The sequence below is a fragment of the Nematolebias whitei genome, chromosome 12, assembly GCF_014905685.2.
Source record: "Nematolebias whitei isolate Nwh7 chromosome 12, NemWhi1, whole genome shotgun sequence".
Taxonomy (NCBI): Eukaryota; Metazoa; Chordata; class Actinopteri; order Cyprinodontiformes; family Rivulidae; genus Nematolebias; species Nematolebias whitei.
The window spans coordinates 47,578,925-47,598,072 of record NC_056509.1 but is presented as its reverse complement, the minus strand read 5'-3'; the positions used below and the strand labels follow the sequence as shown (position 1 = coordinate 47,598,072).

Genomic DNA, 19,148 nt, shown 5'->3' with positions numbered 1-19,148 from the left:
CATGAGCTAAAAGCTAAGAGAAGCAAAACATGAGCTAAAAGCTAAGAAGCAAAACATGAGCTAAAAGCTAAGAGAGGCAGAACATGAGCTAAAAGCTAAATGGAGCAAAACACAAGCTAAAATCTAAGAAAGGCGGAACACAACTATAAGCTAACAGAAGAAAAACACGAGCTTAAACGCATAGACGCAAAACAATAGTTAAATGCTAAAAGGAGCAAAGCATTATTTAAAAGCTAACATTTGGAAAATGCCAACTTAAGTAGCATTATGCTAGCTACAATGAACTAAACACTAGCTAAAAGTCACAGACCACTAGCAAACAGCTATAAGCAGCAAAACTCAAGCAAGAGGTTAAAAGTAGCAAAAACAGCTAATTGTTATCTAAAAGCTAAATGTATCAAGATACTAGCAAATGTAGCAAAGGGTAGCTAACAGATTACCAGTAAATAAGAAAAGGTTAGCTAAAAGTATCAAAAGGCTAGCTCAAAGTAGCATAAGAAGAGAGTATTTGAAGCAGATTTTAAAGATAAAAATGTTTCTGAATGAATCAAAGATGTTTGAATGTATTTCTGAGGAAAATATTCATATAAAAACATTAAATATGTTGAAAAGTATAAAAGTTAAAAAAGACTCAAAGTCCCAGCATGCATCTGCTGAAGGAGCTGAAGGTTCGGACAGACCGACAGCTGAAACAGATACAGTCTGTAGAAGCAGCTGATTGTAAATAAAGTTTGTTGGCTCCATGACCGACCTCTGTTTGGGCCTCTGGGGGGCAGCGGGGGTATCGGTCCCGGCGGCGGCAGGTTCGCGTCCAGAACCGTGCCGTACGTCTCGTTGTTGATCAGGCTGCTCGGGATCGGAGGCCTCTGCTTGTCCCGCACCACCAGGACGGCGTCGCGGGCCAGCGCCGCCAGATTGGTCTGCATGGGGCCGCCGCCGCCGCCGGGCACGAAGCAGCTGACCGGGCGCTCGTCACGCCGGTTCGGGATGGGCTGCGGGCGCACACAGAACACACGGTGAAGTCCAGAACCGAACACCCGGCGCCTCGCTCGGACGAGACCGGCCGACCTTGTCCTCCATCTCGTCCTCGCTCTCGTCCAGGTCCTCGTTTCGGAGACGCCATTCGTACTCGACGTGAACGTGGACGTTGAACTTTCCCGTCTGAGCCTGAGTCAGCTGGAGGACAAACAAACAAACAAACAAACAGTTTATACAAGCAACAAGAACAGAGTAACATCAAACTGCTGCTTAAATTAATAAATATTTTAACTTGAGACGACTACACCACCACACGGCCTAACGGAGCGTCAGGGGTGGGTTGGCTCTGACCCCCCTCACCTTCAAGTCCATTCAGACCAGTTCAAGTTGTTGTTTTTTTACTTCAGACCAGTTCAAGTTGTTTTTTTACTTCAGACCAGTTCAAGTTGTTTTTTTACTTCAGACCAGTTCAAGTTGTTTTTCGAACGAACGCTTCTCTTCCAATAACATAACGTGGGGGTGAGGTTTAAACGTAACACCAGCCGACAGAAGTCCTGCTCCTGCACGTAAACTTCATGTTGTTTTCCCGTCCAGGTCGGTTTGTCGTCTCCTCTCAGCTGTTGTGAGCACGACATGAAAACTAACGAGGAACTAGGGGTTGAACGACTACATCATTTTTAAACTCGAACATAATAAAACTCGAGTACTTGATAGAATCAGAATCAGAATCAGAATCAGAATGAACTCGAGTACTTGATGACATCATAGGATCTAAAGATACAAAAATAAATAAATAAAACCGCAAAAAAGGTCATTATTTACAATAAAAAAGACCAACAAACAATGGGAGCATATATTATGCTCCTCCCATTTATCAAACTGCAAATAAGTCACAGGAAAAACTAAACTATTAGTTATTATTATTAAGCTGTAAAAGTGAAAGAAACGTGCAGCACGTCAAAAACAAAACTAAAACCAGTGGGGGGGTCGACCACCCCACACCACCACCAGCTGTGGTGCATTAAGTTTAGTTTTAGAGATTAATATTTTTTGCTTTTTGTTTGTGAAACAAGGTCAGAGGAAGCTGGTTCTGAATCGGTCGACTGGACCCGGTGTTGCACCATATTCTGTGACCTGCAACAGTGCATGCAACACCGCCCCCTACAGTCACAATATACGGTGGTCACAGAATATGGTGCAACACCGGTTCACAACGAGCTCCAAACAGTCAGGAAGTTGATTCATCTTCTGTTTCCTTACGGTAGTTGAACTGGAAGATTCGTCTTTAGTGAAATATTTACAGACTATTGATGCGTTTCAACCTGTTTGTCAAGACTGGACCTGCTCCACTCAGTCCGTCTGCTTGGAGGGATCCATTTTGTAACCCGCGCCCGGTGCGGATCACGTGACACGATGACACGATGACGTAACGGGGGCGTAATGACGTCACCACGAATACTCGACGTGACATTAAAAAACTCGATAGATGTCGTAGGAATCGATGTGTCGATTACTCGAGTAGTCTGTTAAAACCCTACGAGGAACCGACTTCCATCTTGGTGTGAGGCAGCATTTAGGTGGAATAAAGGTCATAATCAAAAATTGGGTTGTCTCAGCAAAGTCCAAGATGGCCTCCACCAATATATATGTAAACCAGCCACCCCATCATGAGGAAACTATGATTTATATTGTTTAAAAGTAGTTTATTCAAATGACCGGGGTGGCCAAAGATTCATCTGTGGGGTAAAGGCCACCGTTGAGCCCCCCCTGGCTCCACCACTGCTCCTGGTGGCGATTAAACTGCTCCCTCCCCTCCAGGATTCATCATTTTTATACACACAGCATAATTTACCAACTTGAGCATCTTTCACCAAAAACATTTAGGTTTACTTGGTCCAGAAAAACACTCATGTCCAGAACTACAGACGTTCACTGTTCAGAGCCCTCAGTGAAGGGGGACATCGGCGCTCCGCCTGTTTTTACAGAACTGTCCAAGTTTGCGATGAAATAAAACGACTATTTGTACGTTTAATCCGTGTCAGTAAAATCTCACCAGCTCTTCACACTGAGCGTGCTGCAGGCGCCTGGCGATGTCCAGAGGAGTCTCTCCTGCTTCGTTTGCTGCGGACACAAAACACGGAGAACGTTTCTCTTCAGTCGAACGTCGAGAGGTTCTGCTGAGGAGCTCTTACTGGAGGAGACTGAAGCTTTTCCTCTCAGCAGCAGTTTGAGGCACTCGCTGTTGTTCAGCAGGCAGCAGTAATGAAGAGCCGTGCTTCCTTTGGCCGTCTGCTTGTCCAGATTACCGCTGAAAACATTCAGAACCGCAACACGAGTCAGAGCCGCGCGGCCCGAACGCTGCCGGCAGGAAACACCTGAGCTCACCTGTTCTGAGCCAGGAAGTCCACGATGTGCAGAGAGTTCCTGTCCACCATTCTGACCGCCAGGTGGAGCGCCGTCTCCCCCGGTTCCTGATGGAAACAAACACCAGAGTCAGCACATGACCCGGCCCATCTGCAACTGGAGGGCGGTTAAAGACCACAGAGACACAGAAAGAGTTTAAAAACTAAAAAAGTTACAACAAAAAAGAAAAAGATTTTAACATAAACAAGAAAAAATAGAAAGTTTGAGCAACAGTGATGCTGCTGCCAAAAACTCAAACATCCATGAACTTCAAAAGGAAAATTCAACAGAAATTTGGGACCAAAGTCAGATTTTTATTTTGAAGGGTATATCTGAGCTTTACTTTGAAACTCCAGGTTTAACCCTCTTCCTTTTTATTGGGGACTGCCTGAAGGCGGCCTCCATTATCCACCTGACAAGGGTCTCGCTTCTCCAACAACTTTAATGTGGCCCGAACCGCAACGTTTTTACACAAAGATTCTCTGAATGGACAAAACTGTTCACATCCTGCAGGGTCTATGGAGGCAGTGAGTCCCTGGTTGCCACGGTGATTCCTGTGAGTCACTGGTTGCCGTGGTGATTGCCGCCTTTTCTGGGGAGCACAAGGTGGAGGGGCAGCAGACTCGTCATCAGACTGAAGCACAGATCTATAAAGTGAGCCTGAAACGGTGTCTGTGTGGAAATGATCATTCATATTCAATTCAAAATGAACCCGTGAGTAGCCCGTCACAAGAAACAAGTCAATTAACTGCATGATAAATGAGGAATAATTACTAACTACTGTCAAATTTCAAACAATATTATAATTTATCACAATAATTTCTGAGACAATTAATGGCCCAGCAACATGTGTTATCGTGACAGGCCTACCTGTGCGTGGCAGCAGGTTGTGGCTGTGGTGGTCACGTGCGCAAACTTTTTTAACAACAGTGTTTTACGTAGGAGACGAGAGCCTTCTCCACTTCCCAAAGCTAAAATCTGAGCTCAGATACAGAGGAAGTCCAGAGAGTTTGTGTGTCCCACTGAGACAAAAACCTTCAGTCCGTTAGCAGTAAGAGACACCGGAGGAAACCAAAAGATTACATTCTGACATGACTCACAGCAAAACTCTAGACTTGTTCACCGGTTTCCCCAAAAATTATCCATAATTAGTCTCTGATTAATCTTAAAAAAAAGGAAAATCTGCACAAATTAATTTTAAAGAGACAATTCAAAGAGACAAATACGACTAAAAAACAAAGACGAAACAGTTAGAGGACCATGGCAGGTCAGAAAATAAGAAAACGGAACCAAAAAAACTGAACTTGTCTGTATCAGCTGACATTTATATTCTGTGTGTGTGGTCGTACATGCTCGTTGGGCTGGGGGAGGACATCCATCAGGTCCACCCCCTCGGCGTACACCTGGATGAGGGACAGGATGTCCCGGTTCCTGACGGATTCGTACAGAGCCTGCAGCATCAGCTTGTCGTCGGTGGACGGCCGCTGGGCGAAGCGCTTCTCCGTGTACTTCGCCGTGATGTAATCCTTCCTCACCTGCCTGCAGACCCGAGAGAGAGCGACGCTGTGACATCATCACGACCCCACGAAGCTCCGACCCTCCTCCTGTACGGTTAAAGTATTTTCACCTGCAGGGACCGGAACTTACATGTCGCTCTTGGGATCCGGTTTGGTTCCACCCTGCGCCAGCAGATCCGCCTCCATGATCTCGTTGAAGTTGGCGTTTCCTACATTCTTCGCCAACTGAAACACAACCAAGAACAAGTCCGTCAGCTCTAAGAACATTTTCTCTGTTCAGACTGTTGGACTTCAACCTCCACCTAGTTTTTGTTTTTTGACAAACACAGAACGAAGCAGCTCTCAGGTCCTGTTCTCTGGTCTTTGTGGGATTTCAGTTCTCTGGTTTTTAACGACACGACTCTCAGACACTGCAGAGCATGACTACATGGTCCTTCAAATATAATGACGTCTGATTTATTGCAGTCCAGGCTGTTTCCACGTCTCGTTTCCTCACTTGGCTGCAGTTTGTTGCACTGCTCGTGTCCAGGAAGTGGACTGAAAACACGTTCAACAAGCAGCACTGGACTGGAACTGAGCAGAGAATGAAGGTGAAAGATATTCAGGTTGGTTGGACCTGTGGGAGTGGAGGGAGCAGCTTCATCACCACCAGGTGCAGTGGAGGAGCCACGGGGTGGCCACTGGTGGCCTTGGCCACCATAGATTAATTTTCGGCCACCCTAAGGGCCACTCCAATCACTCGAGGAAATTTTACTTTTGAGCAATCTAAAAACTAGAAAGCAGAGTTTCATCAGATGGTGGGAGTGGTCAGTTTACACGTGTGGCCATCTTGGATTTTAACGTGGGAACCCAATTTTGATAATGACCTTTGATGCAGCCACACGTCTACATGAAGTCAGCACGCTGCTTATTTTTACAAGTTACCACAAGACAGACAGACAGACAGGCAGACACACAGACAGGCAGACAGACAGACAGAGACAGACAGACAGTCAGACAGACAGACAGAGGGTTCTTCAAGTCCCATCTTCTCTTCATGACGGGACTAAGAGCTCAAAGTTTTGGGATCTGCTCTGCCTTGATGCTCTGTTTCACTTTATTTGACCAACAACAGTGAAGTGGACTCACCAGAAGCTCAGATGTTCCCAGAACGTCCAGGTCCAGACTCTGGATCCTGGAGTAATGGACCCCCATCTCCCTGTGGATCCCTGAACACTCGATACAGATCAGGACCCCGAGATTGGTGGACAGCCATGTAGGACCTGAGGCGAGGAGGAGGAGTGAATTAGAAGACTGATGAAGACTGAACACACCGTGAGGAAGAGTCAGAGAGGTTTTATTGTCATGTCATCTATGTACAAGTACATACTGAAATGAAACCGTGTTTCTCCACGAAAGACAGAAGATACACGCCACAGTTTGTCGAGGAGACGAAAAGATCTTGACTGGGCTGAAACCGATGGAGGCGAGTTGGAGAGGAGAATACGACAGAATGTCTTGAAATGTTTGTAAGGGTTCTCAGTTCCATCGTGTGAGGGGTTAGAGTCCGTCGCCTGAATTCTGAACACCTTCAAAAGATTTGTGACCATCAAACCTTCAGGGTTCAGTGGTTTTGGGTCAAACTGAACAAAGCTAGTTTCCTAATTTCTGGCTCTGTAGATACGTAGATACTTCTGCTAATGAGAAGATCCAGAGAAAATGGTTTAATTTGTCTTGATAACCAGGATAGGCCCTGGGTTAAAATAAGTCTGGATCTTTGACGTCTTTTGAAGGAACATCTCATCCCAGACGTGGACACCAGGATTTCCCAGCTGGTGTAGAAAAGAACTTCACCGGTGAGCAGAGAAAGTCCAGAACATGTAGGACTTTTCTGCTCCAAGTCATGGCTGGTCGTTGGTGCTGCTCAGGAACGTGCTTCAGAACATTCTGCAGGATCATTTTTCTGACACTTCATTTAAAGGACCATCAATCCCCTCAATGCGTTCACATGTAAAGGAGGACCATCACACTAACAATCAATCGATAGAGCCCTGACGGCCACTTGCTATTCACAGAACTAGCCTGAGACAAACCTGGTCAAAGTGGTTTGAAATGTTCTGATGCACGCTCAGTCATCCAGACGAAACGTTTCAACCACGAAGAATCCGTCCAGGTGACCGGACTTCTTGGATTAATTTACCTGGATGACTGAGCATCAGTTTGGCTCTCGCACCTGTCCTTGTGTCTACAGAACGTCCAGGTCTGGTCGTGTCGATGACGAACCTTAAAGTGAGCTTCAGTAAATTAAACGAGAACCGTACAGGTGGCTGCCAAGGCGAGTCAAACGTGGTGGTTGGTAACAAAAACAGTGCAAGGCCCAGAATACAGTGACTTTTAAAAACGGTTCACACGAAACAGCCGCACGGCTCACTGGTGGCAAACACGCAGGAGTCAGAAAAACTGCTGAATAAAAGAGTTTTGAGTCCAGCTAGTCTCCACCTGTTGCAGCCCAGAGAGACACTAAAGGACCGGAGGTTGTAGTTCACGCAGTACGTTGAGGTACGACGACTGACCCGGAGCGCCACAGTCGCAGCAGCTGTCGTTGCCGCTCATCCTCTTCACCTCTCCTACGATAGCTTTGGTCAACTCCTGCACGATGTTGTTCTCCCCTTCGTCCTGACCTCCTTTAAAGGCCTTGTTCAGCGCCTCCTCCTTGCTGTTCTGCAGCACCGACACCCAGCTGAAACACGAAACAACCGTCAGAACAAGCGGCGCCAGCAGCCGCGGTCGCACCGTCAGGTCTTACATCTGACACTCGGCCTCGTCCTCAGCCTGGAAGTGGTAGGTCCTGTCATCTGGAGGAGGAAAGACAAACGTCGGTTCGGCTTAAAAAAGAAAGTTTGTGCTGTTTGACGTTTAGGAAGGATGCATACGTGAAAACAGGTCGAAGCTCTTCTTGTCCTCTGGGTTCCTCTTCACCTGGCAGGTGAGCAGGTTGAGTCTGGCTGGAGCTTTGTTGGTCTTCAGAACAACGTCCAGCGAGAACAGAAGGCAGGATGAGACGACGTGTTCAAACAACACATTCAAACTTACGACGTGCAGCTCTAAAGTTTCACACAAACACTGATCATCACTGGTCCTCTGCTGCAGTTCATCCTAAAACGATCATCGTCTCCAGATGATGAACCCTGAGAACTTTCCAGAATATCTTTGGTCCAGAGCTGACAGTTGACCTCCACTTCTAAAATAACCTTAATTCTCTCATGAGTTCATTCTTTCTTATTTTTTAATAAACCAATTATTGCAGGAAATATGTTAATATTTTCTGTGAAACATGTGAACTCATCATGACCTGATGCTAAATGTGACGTGAAGGGAGACACAGGTGCACGTGAAGGGAGACACAGGTGCACGTGAAGGGAGACACAGGTGCACGTGACGAGAGTAGAGGAGACAATGATCTATAAGGAGCATTTGTAACAAAGACAATAGCACAGTGATAAATTGAGTCCAGCTTACAAAGGACACTCTTAACATGTTGGTAAATGATGTCTCCATAATCCAGCACAGGTAGAATGGATTGTTCAACAATGGTGCGTTTTGCAGCCAGGGTAAACAAAGATCTATTTCTACATAGATAACCAAGTCTGTCTTTGACCTTAGATTGTAAAACATTAACATGATGTGAAAAGGACAGAGCTCCATCGGTCCAAATTCACAAATATTTATAAAATGTTACCTCTTCTATAATATCGCTGTTTACAGTGGTGAAGTCCACCGAGGTGGGTCTGGTTCCTCCTCCATGTCCAAACCACATACATTTAGTTTTCTTGGCGTTTAAGGACCAATTTAAGTCATAAAAGACCTGCTGGGCTTCAAGAAGACCACATGCAGGGACTTCACAACCTCATCCGGAGTGGAACCAGAAGCACACAGAATGGTGTCATCAGCATATCAATGGATGGAGCCTCACTGACAGAATGTCAGATATCAATTATAAATACAGTAGTCCCTCGTTTATCGCAGGGGATCTGTACCCTGAAGCCCCGCAATAAGTGAAAAACCGTGAAGTAGGAATAGTAGTACAAGTAAGTAGTAGTTTATTTATATATATACACACACACACACATATAAAGGTGTTTTAAACCCTTCCCACACTCTTCCAATATTCTAAACCATGTTTCGAGTCCGTGAAAAACGAACCGCGACGTAGTGAGGGACTACTGTATGGAGAAAAGAGTTGGACCAAGAATGGAGCCTTGGGGTGCACCTGACATAACCAGAATAAACTGAAGTATGAGAGTCAAGCTTCTCTTGCTGCGACCTACTCAAAAGATAATTACAGAACCATGTTAGTGGCTGTCCCGAAATTCTAATACGGTCAAGTTGTTTCAGTAAGATGGAAGCAAGTGTTAAGTTAGTTAATGCTAAATAATCTTCAACTAAACAACACATGGCTTCTATTAAGAGTGAAAAAGCTATTTAGTGCTAAATAAATTATTGCTAACATGCTAATAAGAACAAAGTGCAAGGCATTAGCTTGTTAGCATCTTGACGTTAGCAGGTATGTTAGCAGTGCTAACACTACCCTGATATTATTAGCTCTTTAGAAATCTCCTGTTTGGTGTAAAATTTCAATTTTTTGTATTTCAAACTGTAAATGTGTGTTAGCATGCTATCAAGGACGTAGGGCACACGCTACTTAGTATTAGCCTGTTAGCATCTTAATGCTAACAGTCACGTTATCGGTGCTAACACTACTTTTCTATTAGCTCTTGGAAATTATCGTTTTTGTGCAAAAATATTATTTTAGGTACTTCAGTGTTAGATTTAGGTCCAGACTCGTTCTTCTCAAACATTTCTTTCATTCTTCTTCTTCTCCTCTTCCTTGCTTTATCCCGATTCGTTCCTCGACTCTTTGTGAACAAACTTCCAAATAAAAAGGAAGAAGAAAAAGGAATAAATGTGGAACTAAACCTGAAGCGTCCAACATTTTTCAGTCAGGTCATCTGGACAATTTCTTTTTTTTTTTTGTGCTGAAATGTTTCGCCTGCGGTCTTGAAGGCTTCATCAAAAAAGAAACCGTCCAGATCACCTGACTGAAAAATGTTGGATTGTGTACCTGGATTATTGAGCATGGACTTTGTTGTTTTAAATCTGAAGTGCTCTCCGTCCCCCAGCTCTACAAATAACCCATGAGGAGACTTCTGGTTGGACATGCAGGAAGACGGGAGCTCATCATGCAGGAGAACCGTTAACGAGACGTGTCGTCTTACCGTGCCGTGGCAGATGGTCAGGAGGCCATTTTTGACTGAACACTTTCTTTTCTGCCACACTTTTCTCAACCTGAGACGACAGGTAACAGTTAGAAACCAACCAAAATGCCTGTGGACTCATTTATTCCTACAACACATAAAAACTGAACTCTACAGTCACTAAAATTTAAATTGGAATACATTTCCTGTTGCATTCTGGAACACTGAGTTCACTCACCCCTCACTTCTCTTGCAGAGGACTCCGTTGTGTTCGGTGCCGAAAGCCTTGTTCCCCTGCAGCTGATGGAGGCTGTAACCAGAGTTCTGCTTCGCCTGAGAATCCTGACGTTAAATATCTTATTAATGAACATTTCAGTTTCTGTCGAATTACATTCACACCAAAACAACATATCACTGATTAAAACTTCAGTAGCAACGTCAAAATATATTAAATATTTAGATATTTGTTGTAGATTTGAATAAAAGATCTGAACAATAAAATAGATTTTGAATGCAATGTTTAAGAAACACGTAAAACCAAACACACGTATATTTAGCAAACTGACAATTTCTTTGTAACAATTTAGGCTGTTTTAATTGTGTCTCAAAATGTTTGCAATTTATTTAAATTTTATTCTCATATCACACTCTCAGGGAACCAGAATGCTCTGATTTGTCTCCAGTCCATCTCAGCTGAGTTTCACCTCACCAAACCCTTCCAAATGGTCCCACATTTGTTCCTGACTCAAAGAGACAGGTTCGAGACAGGATTGAGACAGGTTCAAGGCAGGTTCAAGACAGGATAGACACAATTTTAGGCAGGTTTGAGAAAAGATTGAGACAAGATCAAGTCAAGGATTGAAGCAGATTTGATACAGGTTCGAGATAGGTTTGGAGGTTTGAGGCAGGAGCAAGACAAGGCTTGAGACTGGTTTGCAACAGTACTGAGAAAGTTTGAGGCAGGTTCGAGACGGGTTCAAGACAGGATTGAGACTAGAACGAGACTAGGTTTGAGGCAGGTTTGTGACAGGGTTGAGACAGGATTGAGACAGGTTTGCAATAGTACTGAGAAAGTTTGAGGCAGGTTCGAGACAGGTTCAAGACAGGATTGAAACTGGAACGAGACTGGAATGAAACTGGAACGAGACTAGGTTTGAGGCAGGTTTGTAACAGTACTGAGAAAGTTCGAGACAGGTTCAAGACAGGATTGAGACTGAAATGAAACTGGAACGAGACTAGGTTTGAGGCAGGTTTGTGACAGGGTTGAGACAGGATTGAGACAGGTTCGGGGTTACGAGGCAGGCCTCAGGCAGGTCCAAGACGGGCTTAAGATGCTTGCAACATCTCTGCAACTACTTTGAGAGAAGACTGGTCTTGTTAATGTTTTGAACATGCTGAAAATTGCACAGTGAGAGTGACATGCTGCAACTCATGAGAGGAAAGTGAAAATTAACAAAAATGCATTATGACATTTTGGAGACTCCCCCGCTATTGTTATCAGTGATTTGTTACCAACAGTCACAGATCAGCAGAAACCATCAAACATTTAGAAAGAGTCGAGCTGTGCTCAGAAAGACACGCTGTTCTCTTGTACGTCACCTCCTGCTGGCAGGGCACGTGTTTGAAAATGGTTTTGGACTTTTATTTCCTGGATGGATTGTTTTTAAATGGAGGATAATACCAAGCTAAAAATAAAGAAACGTACGGAGCAAATCTTTTTTTCTTTAAATAGTGCTGTTGAGTGTTCACCTCTTTTTGCTCCGACTGCAGCGACGCCTTCAGCACATCTTTGAGTTGATTCAGCTGCTTCTTCTCTCCATCTTGAACCTGTTTGATCTGAACAGAAACAAACTTCAGCGCCAGCGTCCTGCCTGACACACCTCCCTCAGTGGGAACCAGCTTGTCCTCACCGCTGCCAGGTCCGTCACCAGTTTCTCTACAGATGGCTTCAGACTCTCCACAGCTTTAAGTCCATCCTGAAAAAAACTGGATCCAAAACAAAATGTTGCTTCTTATTTCAGAACAAAAAGCCTGTTAATGTTTCATTTAATAAAATAAAAAAACACGCAAGACGTTTCGAAAGATGGACCTGGTTGGACTTTTACAGCATCTTTCTATTGTTTCGTCTTTCTCCTTTTTTGAATCTTGCTAAAATAAACTGAACCTGTTGGTGGGTACGGTTCAGGATTCTCATTTCTTCATTTTACAACATAAAATGAACTAACTGAATAAAATGAACTAACTGAATAAAATGAACTAACTGAATAAAATGAACTAACTGAATAAAATGAACTAACTGAATAAAATGAACTAACTGAATAAATAAAGACGTTTTTTAATGAGTTTCTGACGTAGCGTGACTCACTTGCACTGAGCGTGATAGTACTTGATGAGGTTCTGCAGGAAGTCGACGCCTTTCTTCAGTTTGATCTCGTTCACTTTGAGCAGATACTGCAGACAGGAAGCAGAAAATTTTTTTTTTATGAAAATATTCATAAAATTACCGTACTTTTCGGTATATAAGCCGCTACTTTTTCACAGGCTTTGAACCCCGTGGCTTATACAACGCTGCGGCTAATCTATGGATTTTTTTTATAATGGGCTAACGAACTTCCTGCCACCCAAACATTTAGCCTCGTCACACCCGGGCGCTCACATAACTGCCCAGTACATGTCTCTCTTGGGGGTGGGGGGTCCCTGTGACCCCATGAGACTACCTGTATCAATAAAGGTTAAAAAACAAATCTGACCAGTGAAATTATCGAACAGGTCACAGTAGACCAATGAAATTGGGAAGGGAGGAAAGAACCAGGGGATGGAACCCTCTGCATGCACAGAGCATGTGAGTCTCACATGCTCACAGAGCAACTTTGCTCCGCAGCGCAGGAGGACAGCTTGAGAAATATGAAGATGGCATCAATGACTTCCTGGTAGGGAACTGTATTTTTTAAATCAGCCGTGTTACCGGCACTGTTCAGGAAAAAAAACATTTACTGTAGTATTTGTGTACGTTGTACGTTAGCGGTACGTATTGTAGTATTCTGTGGTTCATTGTGGTTGACTGCTGGTTACATGGCATCAGAGAGGGATTATGGATTTATGTCCATTATTAATCATTTCAGTTAGCTGTTCAGCATTAGTGTTTTAGTGATTAGTCTGTTCTTGTTAGACTAGTTTGTGTTCGGCCATTCAGTAGAGTGACCATAAATGAGGGAGGTGGTTGTCATGACGACCTGTGGGCTTCTCTCGGTCTGTGTATTGAACAGTAAAATAAAGTGTATAAAACACCATCTGGTGGTTGATTGTTGAGCTACAGGAGCTGCACGTCTCTCAGTAGCTGTGCTGCCAATTCAGTTCAGTTTATTTAAATAGCATCAAGTCACAACAGAAGTCATGTTACAACGTGAACACCCGTGGCTTATACATGTACAAACTTGTTTTGTTTTTAATTTAGTGTGCGTGGCTTAAATTTGGGTGCACTCTATAGTCTGGGAATTATGAAAGTTTGAACATTTTGAAGTGTGGTTCTGTGTAAAAACACCAATTTAATTTATTTTAAAAAGGTTTCATGGAAACATTATTTTTTAAATCTCTACAGAGTTTCCATTTTCATCTTTTATACTTATTCACAAAGAATTCTGTAACTATGTGGTAGTGCTAATAGCAGCAGCAGCCAGCTGTAGCACATCCTGCAGGAATACCACAATAGTAAAGCAACAGTGTAAAGGTTTTAAACCAGCATTTGCATGAATCGCAGTTCATTTTCTCAGATTGGAGTTGTTTTCAGACCATAACGGTAGTTTCAGCTCGTCAGTCCTGTCAGAAAGTTCTCTCTTCGGTGAAAATAAAAACGAACGAGAACAAAAGCACCTGCTGACCTCACACATCTGAAGCTGGAACATTCGTCTCTCCTTCTCCATCTCCTCTGCGATCTCCCCTCCGCTGAACTCGGTCCGAATCATGCCGTGTTGCTTGGCGTGTTCCCGCTTCTCCTTCTCGATCTTTGCTCTGCACACATTCAAAGTCACCTTAAAACATTGTTTTAAACGCAAGATACCCAAAGGCTGAACGACTTCTGGCACTAAATGCTCCTCACATTATTCAGAAGTTGTAAAATGTGACAAAAATGGATCATTTTTATATCAGAGTTAAAAAGTTTAAAACACAAAAACAGTTCATCTCCTTTAACAGAGCCATGTGACTGAAAAATAACACTATAAATCTTAACGTTCATTGCAAGTGGCTGTATTTTTTTTTAGCTTTTTCTTTCTTTATTAAATGAACAGGTGTGTGTGTTGTAGTGAACTGGACCTCCGACATCAATCTGTCTCTGAAGACCTTCAGGGGACAGGAACTGTTATTTCATTGATTTGAATCCAGAAATACAAATTATCTCATCAAGAGACTTTCTAATTGTATCCTGAATTAATCAATTGAAAGAACACTCTTCTTTTTATATTATCATTACTATTTTACAATATCTTGATAATCAAAGTGTGTTTAGTTCATATCATTTCCAATGTTGAAGTGAATCACTCATTTAAATCAACTGTGAAACAGTATTAATTATTTTTAAACCTCATTAGACTTAGATCATACAAGTTAAATGTCTATTTACAAAGTAATTGTGCATTTTACTCTTCTGTCTGAATGAGGAGTGGGGTGTTGATGTCTGTCAGAAGTCAGAGAACAAGTTATGAGAACAAAGTGCTTTGTTTTAAAACTCAGATGGTAAATAAGAACTGGAACCTGCAAGTCTGTCACTGCTTCAAAATATTTTCCTGTCCGTTACTAACCGTTCTTAAAAACATGTCTGCTGTCTGTGACTTCTAATAACCCTCTGACATCACTAAAACTCCACCCCTGCTGGTTGTGTTAACCAATCAGGAAGTACCAAGTAACAGGAAGTGGATACCCTTTAAAAGTCAACACTTCCTGGAACTATTCAGTCTTACTGGAACTTTCAGACTAACATGAGGCTAAGGTCTAACAGTCTCTACTCTAATAGCTGATGGATTTTGGACCATGAGCCAAGGGTCCGTCCATTTCAGCGGAGTCACAGCACGCCTCGCTGTGATCTCACCCCGAGCATTAAATGCTCTCAACTTCTAAGGAAGATTCCTTCTAAGGAAGCTTATTCTGTTGAACGGAGTATCTGGACACTACTTCGGACGATTCTCAGCCACTCTGACCGGAGACGCTGAAAGGTAGCGTGGAAATGGACCTCTGTCCCGGAGCTGATTTATCTTCTGCTCAGGTAACGAGTCGTCACGAGTCGTCACGCACCGAGTGTAACGGGGCTGAGCTGGGGTCGGATGAAGGGTGCCATTCTTGGTCAACATACTTTCCTCCATCCATCTACATCTCTCCTCTTTAAACCTCTTTGCCAGTAAATCAAGCTAAATGCCTTCAGAGATGAATTATTCTCCATCAGTAATCCTCTGTTGTCTTGTTATTTGAACTTGCTAAGTTTATTAATCAGAAACAGATCAGCAAATCAAGTGTACATGTTTGATGTTAATTTAGATTCTGTTAAATAAATGACTGCATTTATTCTGATGGGTCAAAGATAAATGACGTCTCATGTCACTAATTATACACTCCAATCTCAAGTTCTCTTGGTTACATGGCAGAAATTTAACTCAAAAAAAGAAAGAATCCGTTGTTAATTAAACAGTTAATATTCTTTGTGCTTGAACTAGCCTTAAGAATAATTAATGAATAGGATGTCCACAGCAACAGCTGTCCTGACATACTACAGTGTTGCTTAGCTTATATGAGCTAACTGGTCTTATTTCTTACAGCTTGGTTTCGTAATCCTTCCAGGCTCGATCAAACGGCTTCTTCAGGTCCTGAAGAAAAACAGGAACGTCACAAAGTCTGAAGTCAGCAGCAGAACCTCGAGAGGACTCTGACCCCAGAGTCACTCTGGAGATATTCACCACAATAACACGCAAGTTTAATACTGATGATAACAATAATGAAAGGTATTTTAACAGCTGTTGTAAACAACAGGTTATACCAGAGTTCATAACAGATACTTATAATGGTGTTCATAACAGATCTTATTAACAGACATTTGTTAAGAACAACTGTTAGACGATCACAAAAGGTGTTTTTCAAAAGGTGGGATTAACAGGAGTAACAATGGGTGTTGATGGTGTAATGATGGTGTTGTGATGGTGTTTATAACAGGTGAAATGATGGTGTTGTGATGGTGGAATGATGGTGTTGTGATGGTGTTTATAAAAGGTGTAATGATGGTGTGATGGTGTAATGATGGTGTAGTGATGGTGTTTATAACAGGTGTAATGATGGTGTTGTGATGGTGTTTATAACAGGTGTAATGATGGTGTTGTGATGGTGTTTATAACAGGTGTTATAAGTGATACAAAATGTGACAGAGTGTGAAGTTTAAAACTCTGAGCCACGAACCCCTTTGACTCCTTTCAGGTCTCCCTTCAGCAGGTTGCCCAGAGGGAAGCTGATGCCGGTCATGTTGTGCATCTGCACACAGGAAGTCCAGTTTATTCAACAAACCACCTCAGCAGGTCTGGCTTTCTGCTGGTCTCAGAACCCTACCAGGTTTTTGAAGAGCGCCGTCATCTCTTTGTTGTGTTCAGAGAACATGCTGAAGGCGGCGCCCACCACGGTGTCTCCCTTGTTCACACAGTTGAGACCAAATTTGTCCATGGACTGAACGTACTGCTCCTCGTTCTCCACGTGAGCTGCAACACAGAAACAACTCAACTCCATGTTCTCATCACAAGAATTATTTATTTAACTGAACACAGCTGGATTATGGGAACATCAGCTCTAATTGATATAAAATGTATCTTTATAAAGTAATGCCTATCACCCTGCATGTTTGTCTTTAAAAACATGATGCATAATCTGTTAGTGCTCAGATGTGAGTCTAAGATGACTCGCAGCTACTGCCACACCAGCATTTAACTCAACATCTGTAAATTTGACTGAGTTATTTTAGTGTTTGCTAATGTCAGTTTTCTCTGGTGACTGCCATGAATCTAAAAAGTTGTTCAGTTTAAAAAAAATTGTTTATAAAAAAAAAAAAATCCATGAAATCAATTATAATGTTGTTATAATTATGTTTTCTGTTATTTAAATTTTTTTATTTAACCTTTATGTTACCAGGATAAAAACCCCATTGAGATTAAAAACCTATTTTCAAGATTTATATACTGTAGATAAATATACAAGTACTAAAATATTGTAGCATTTTAAATAAACAATCCATGCAGCATGGATTGTTTATTTAAAATGTTACAATATTTAAATTTAAACTGTTTATTTAAGGAGGAGATTGGGAGTAACAGGAGTGTGATTACAGCCTGACACACGTCATGACAAAGTTTACTGAACTTGAACTTGAACTACCGTCTCCCTACTTCATGGTGTTTCACTTATCGCGGGGGGGGGGGGGTCCCAAACGCCCGCAATAAACAAGGGACTACTGTATTTATATTAAAATATGAATTCTTATATGAATTTATTTATTAATTCATTCAACTTTCATTTATATTACCAGTAATTGAATTTTGCAAAGTGTCCATTAGTGACACAACTATATTAATTTTTATTTTTATACCAGCATTATATAAACATCTATCAACAACTTATGCATATAATAATGCAGAATGATAGTTTATTTAACAACAATATGTGTATTTTAGAAATGCAGATATTTTACCATGACTATAAGTTATATAAATAAATGTCAGTTTATAAATTTGTTTAATACTTAAACTGTGTGTTTATTTTATTTCTATCATATTGTATTTCATATTTTGTTTACCGGTAACTATTTTAATTTATTATGCAGTTAATTATAATACAATTAAATGGAAAATGAACATCAACAACAACATTAAAACTAAACTACCAATATTTATTACAAATAAATAGAACAAAAAAACATTTAAAAAAAGGCTTTCAAAAAATAAATGTTTGAAAAAATTGAATTTTGTAAACAATATATTTTAAAAATAAATATTTAAGAAAAAAAACATGTGTCATACATTTTTAGTTAGTTTGAAGGAATTAAATAAATTAGTATTTGTGTGCGGACAGAAACTTTTTCAAAAAGCCATAAGGCTAAATTTAAAATAAACCTTCAGCCTTAAAATATTGAAAATATAAAATTTCTTCAAACTGGAAAGTGTCACCAGACAGATCTTTTAACGTTTTTAACCAACATTCATAGAAACGAGCTGAATTCAGCGGAGAAAACTGAAACATGATTTGGTTTCTTGTGCAGAGAGACGCTCGGTGGGTTGAACAGGTTTGTTGGTCTGAGCTCAGATTCATTCCTCTCTGCGTCTTTTTAAAAGGAAGGAGTCTCGTTCTCTGCAAGCCGAGACAGGAAGCAGAATGACAGGAATGTTTAAAGGTGAGACACCACCCATCAACGCACCAATCGACCGCCAACAAACCAAACGCACCCACAGCTGAGCACAGCGTCCACAGAACGTTTAAAAACAACTGAAGAGTCCGACTGCACCTGGAGTAAACCGGTCTGAACCCAAAGAGCTGCAGCCGAGAGACAAAGTGTAAACAAAAAGACCAAGAGTGAGACGGAGGAACAGGAAGTGTGAAACAGGGAAAAAGGAAGTGTGAGACAAAGAAATGGGAGGTGTGAGACAAAGCAATGGGAAGTGTGAGACGGAGGAACACAAAGTATAAGACAAAGAGGCAGAAAGTGTGATAGAGTGTCAGGAAGAGTGAGATAGAGAAGCAAGAAGTGTGAAACAAAAGAACAGGAAGTGTGAGAGAGCCACAGGAAGTGTGAGAGAGCCACAGGAAGTGTGAGAGAGTGAATGAAGTAGGAAACAGATGAACAGTAAGCATGAGACAGAGGAATTGGAAGAGAGACGGAGAAACAGGAAGTGAGAGTGACAAAAAGTGTGAGAGACAAAAAGTGTGAGACAGAGTGACTGAAAGTGTGACATAATGACAAAAAGTGTAAGACAGAGTGATAGAAATTGTCAGACAGAGT

General features: G+C 42.0%; 1 protein-coding gene across 1 annotated transcript in view; it reads right to left on the bottom strand.

The window, feature by feature from the left end:
* asap2b (ArfGAP with SH3 domain, ankyrin repeat and PH domain 2b) overlaps positions 1 to 19,148 on the bottom strand; it is a 32,116-nt gene that overhangs the window by 2,417 nt on the left and 10,551 nt on the right. The window contains exons 3-22 of the mRNA XM_037685992.1: positions 16,715 to 16,860; positions 16,568 to 16,639; positions 15,935 to 15,984; positions 14,011 to 14,140; positions 12,498 to 12,583; positions 12,043 to 12,118; positions 11,882 to 11,968; positions 10,371 to 10,474; positions 10,154 to 10,223; positions 7,811 to 7,898; positions 7,684 to 7,732; positions 7,451 to 7,617; positions 6,027 to 6,160; positions 5,029 to 5,123; positions 4,731 to 4,920; positions 3,364 to 3,449; positions 3,171 to 3,286; positions 3,032 to 3,099; positions 1,069 to 1,176; positions 752 to 992 (exon numbers count right to left, since the gene is read on the bottom strand). Coding sequence (XP_037541920.1) covers positions 752 to 992; positions 1,069 to 1,176; positions 3,032 to 3,099; positions 3,171 to 3,286; positions 3,364 to 3,449; positions 4,731 to 4,920; positions 5,029 to 5,123; positions 6,027 to 6,160; positions 7,451 to 7,617; positions 7,684 to 7,732; positions 7,811 to 7,898; positions 10,154 to 10,223; positions 10,371 to 10,474; positions 11,882 to 11,968; positions 12,043 to 12,118; positions 12,498 to 12,583; positions 14,011 to 14,140; positions 15,935 to 15,984; positions 16,568 to 16,639; positions 16,715 to 16,860 — 2,163 coding nt within the window. The remainder of the gene's footprint in view (positions 1 to 751; positions 993 to 1,068; positions 1,177 to 3,031; positions 3,100 to 3,170; positions 3,287 to 3,363; positions 3,450 to 4,730; positions 4,921 to 5,028; positions 5,124 to 6,026; positions 6,161 to 7,450; positions 7,618 to 7,683; positions 7,733 to 7,810; positions 7,899 to 10,153; positions 10,224 to 10,370; positions 10,475 to 11,881; positions 11,969 to 12,042; positions 12,119 to 12,497; positions 12,584 to 14,010; positions 14,141 to 15,934; positions 15,985 to 16,567; positions 16,640 to 16,714; positions 16,861 to 19,148) is intronic.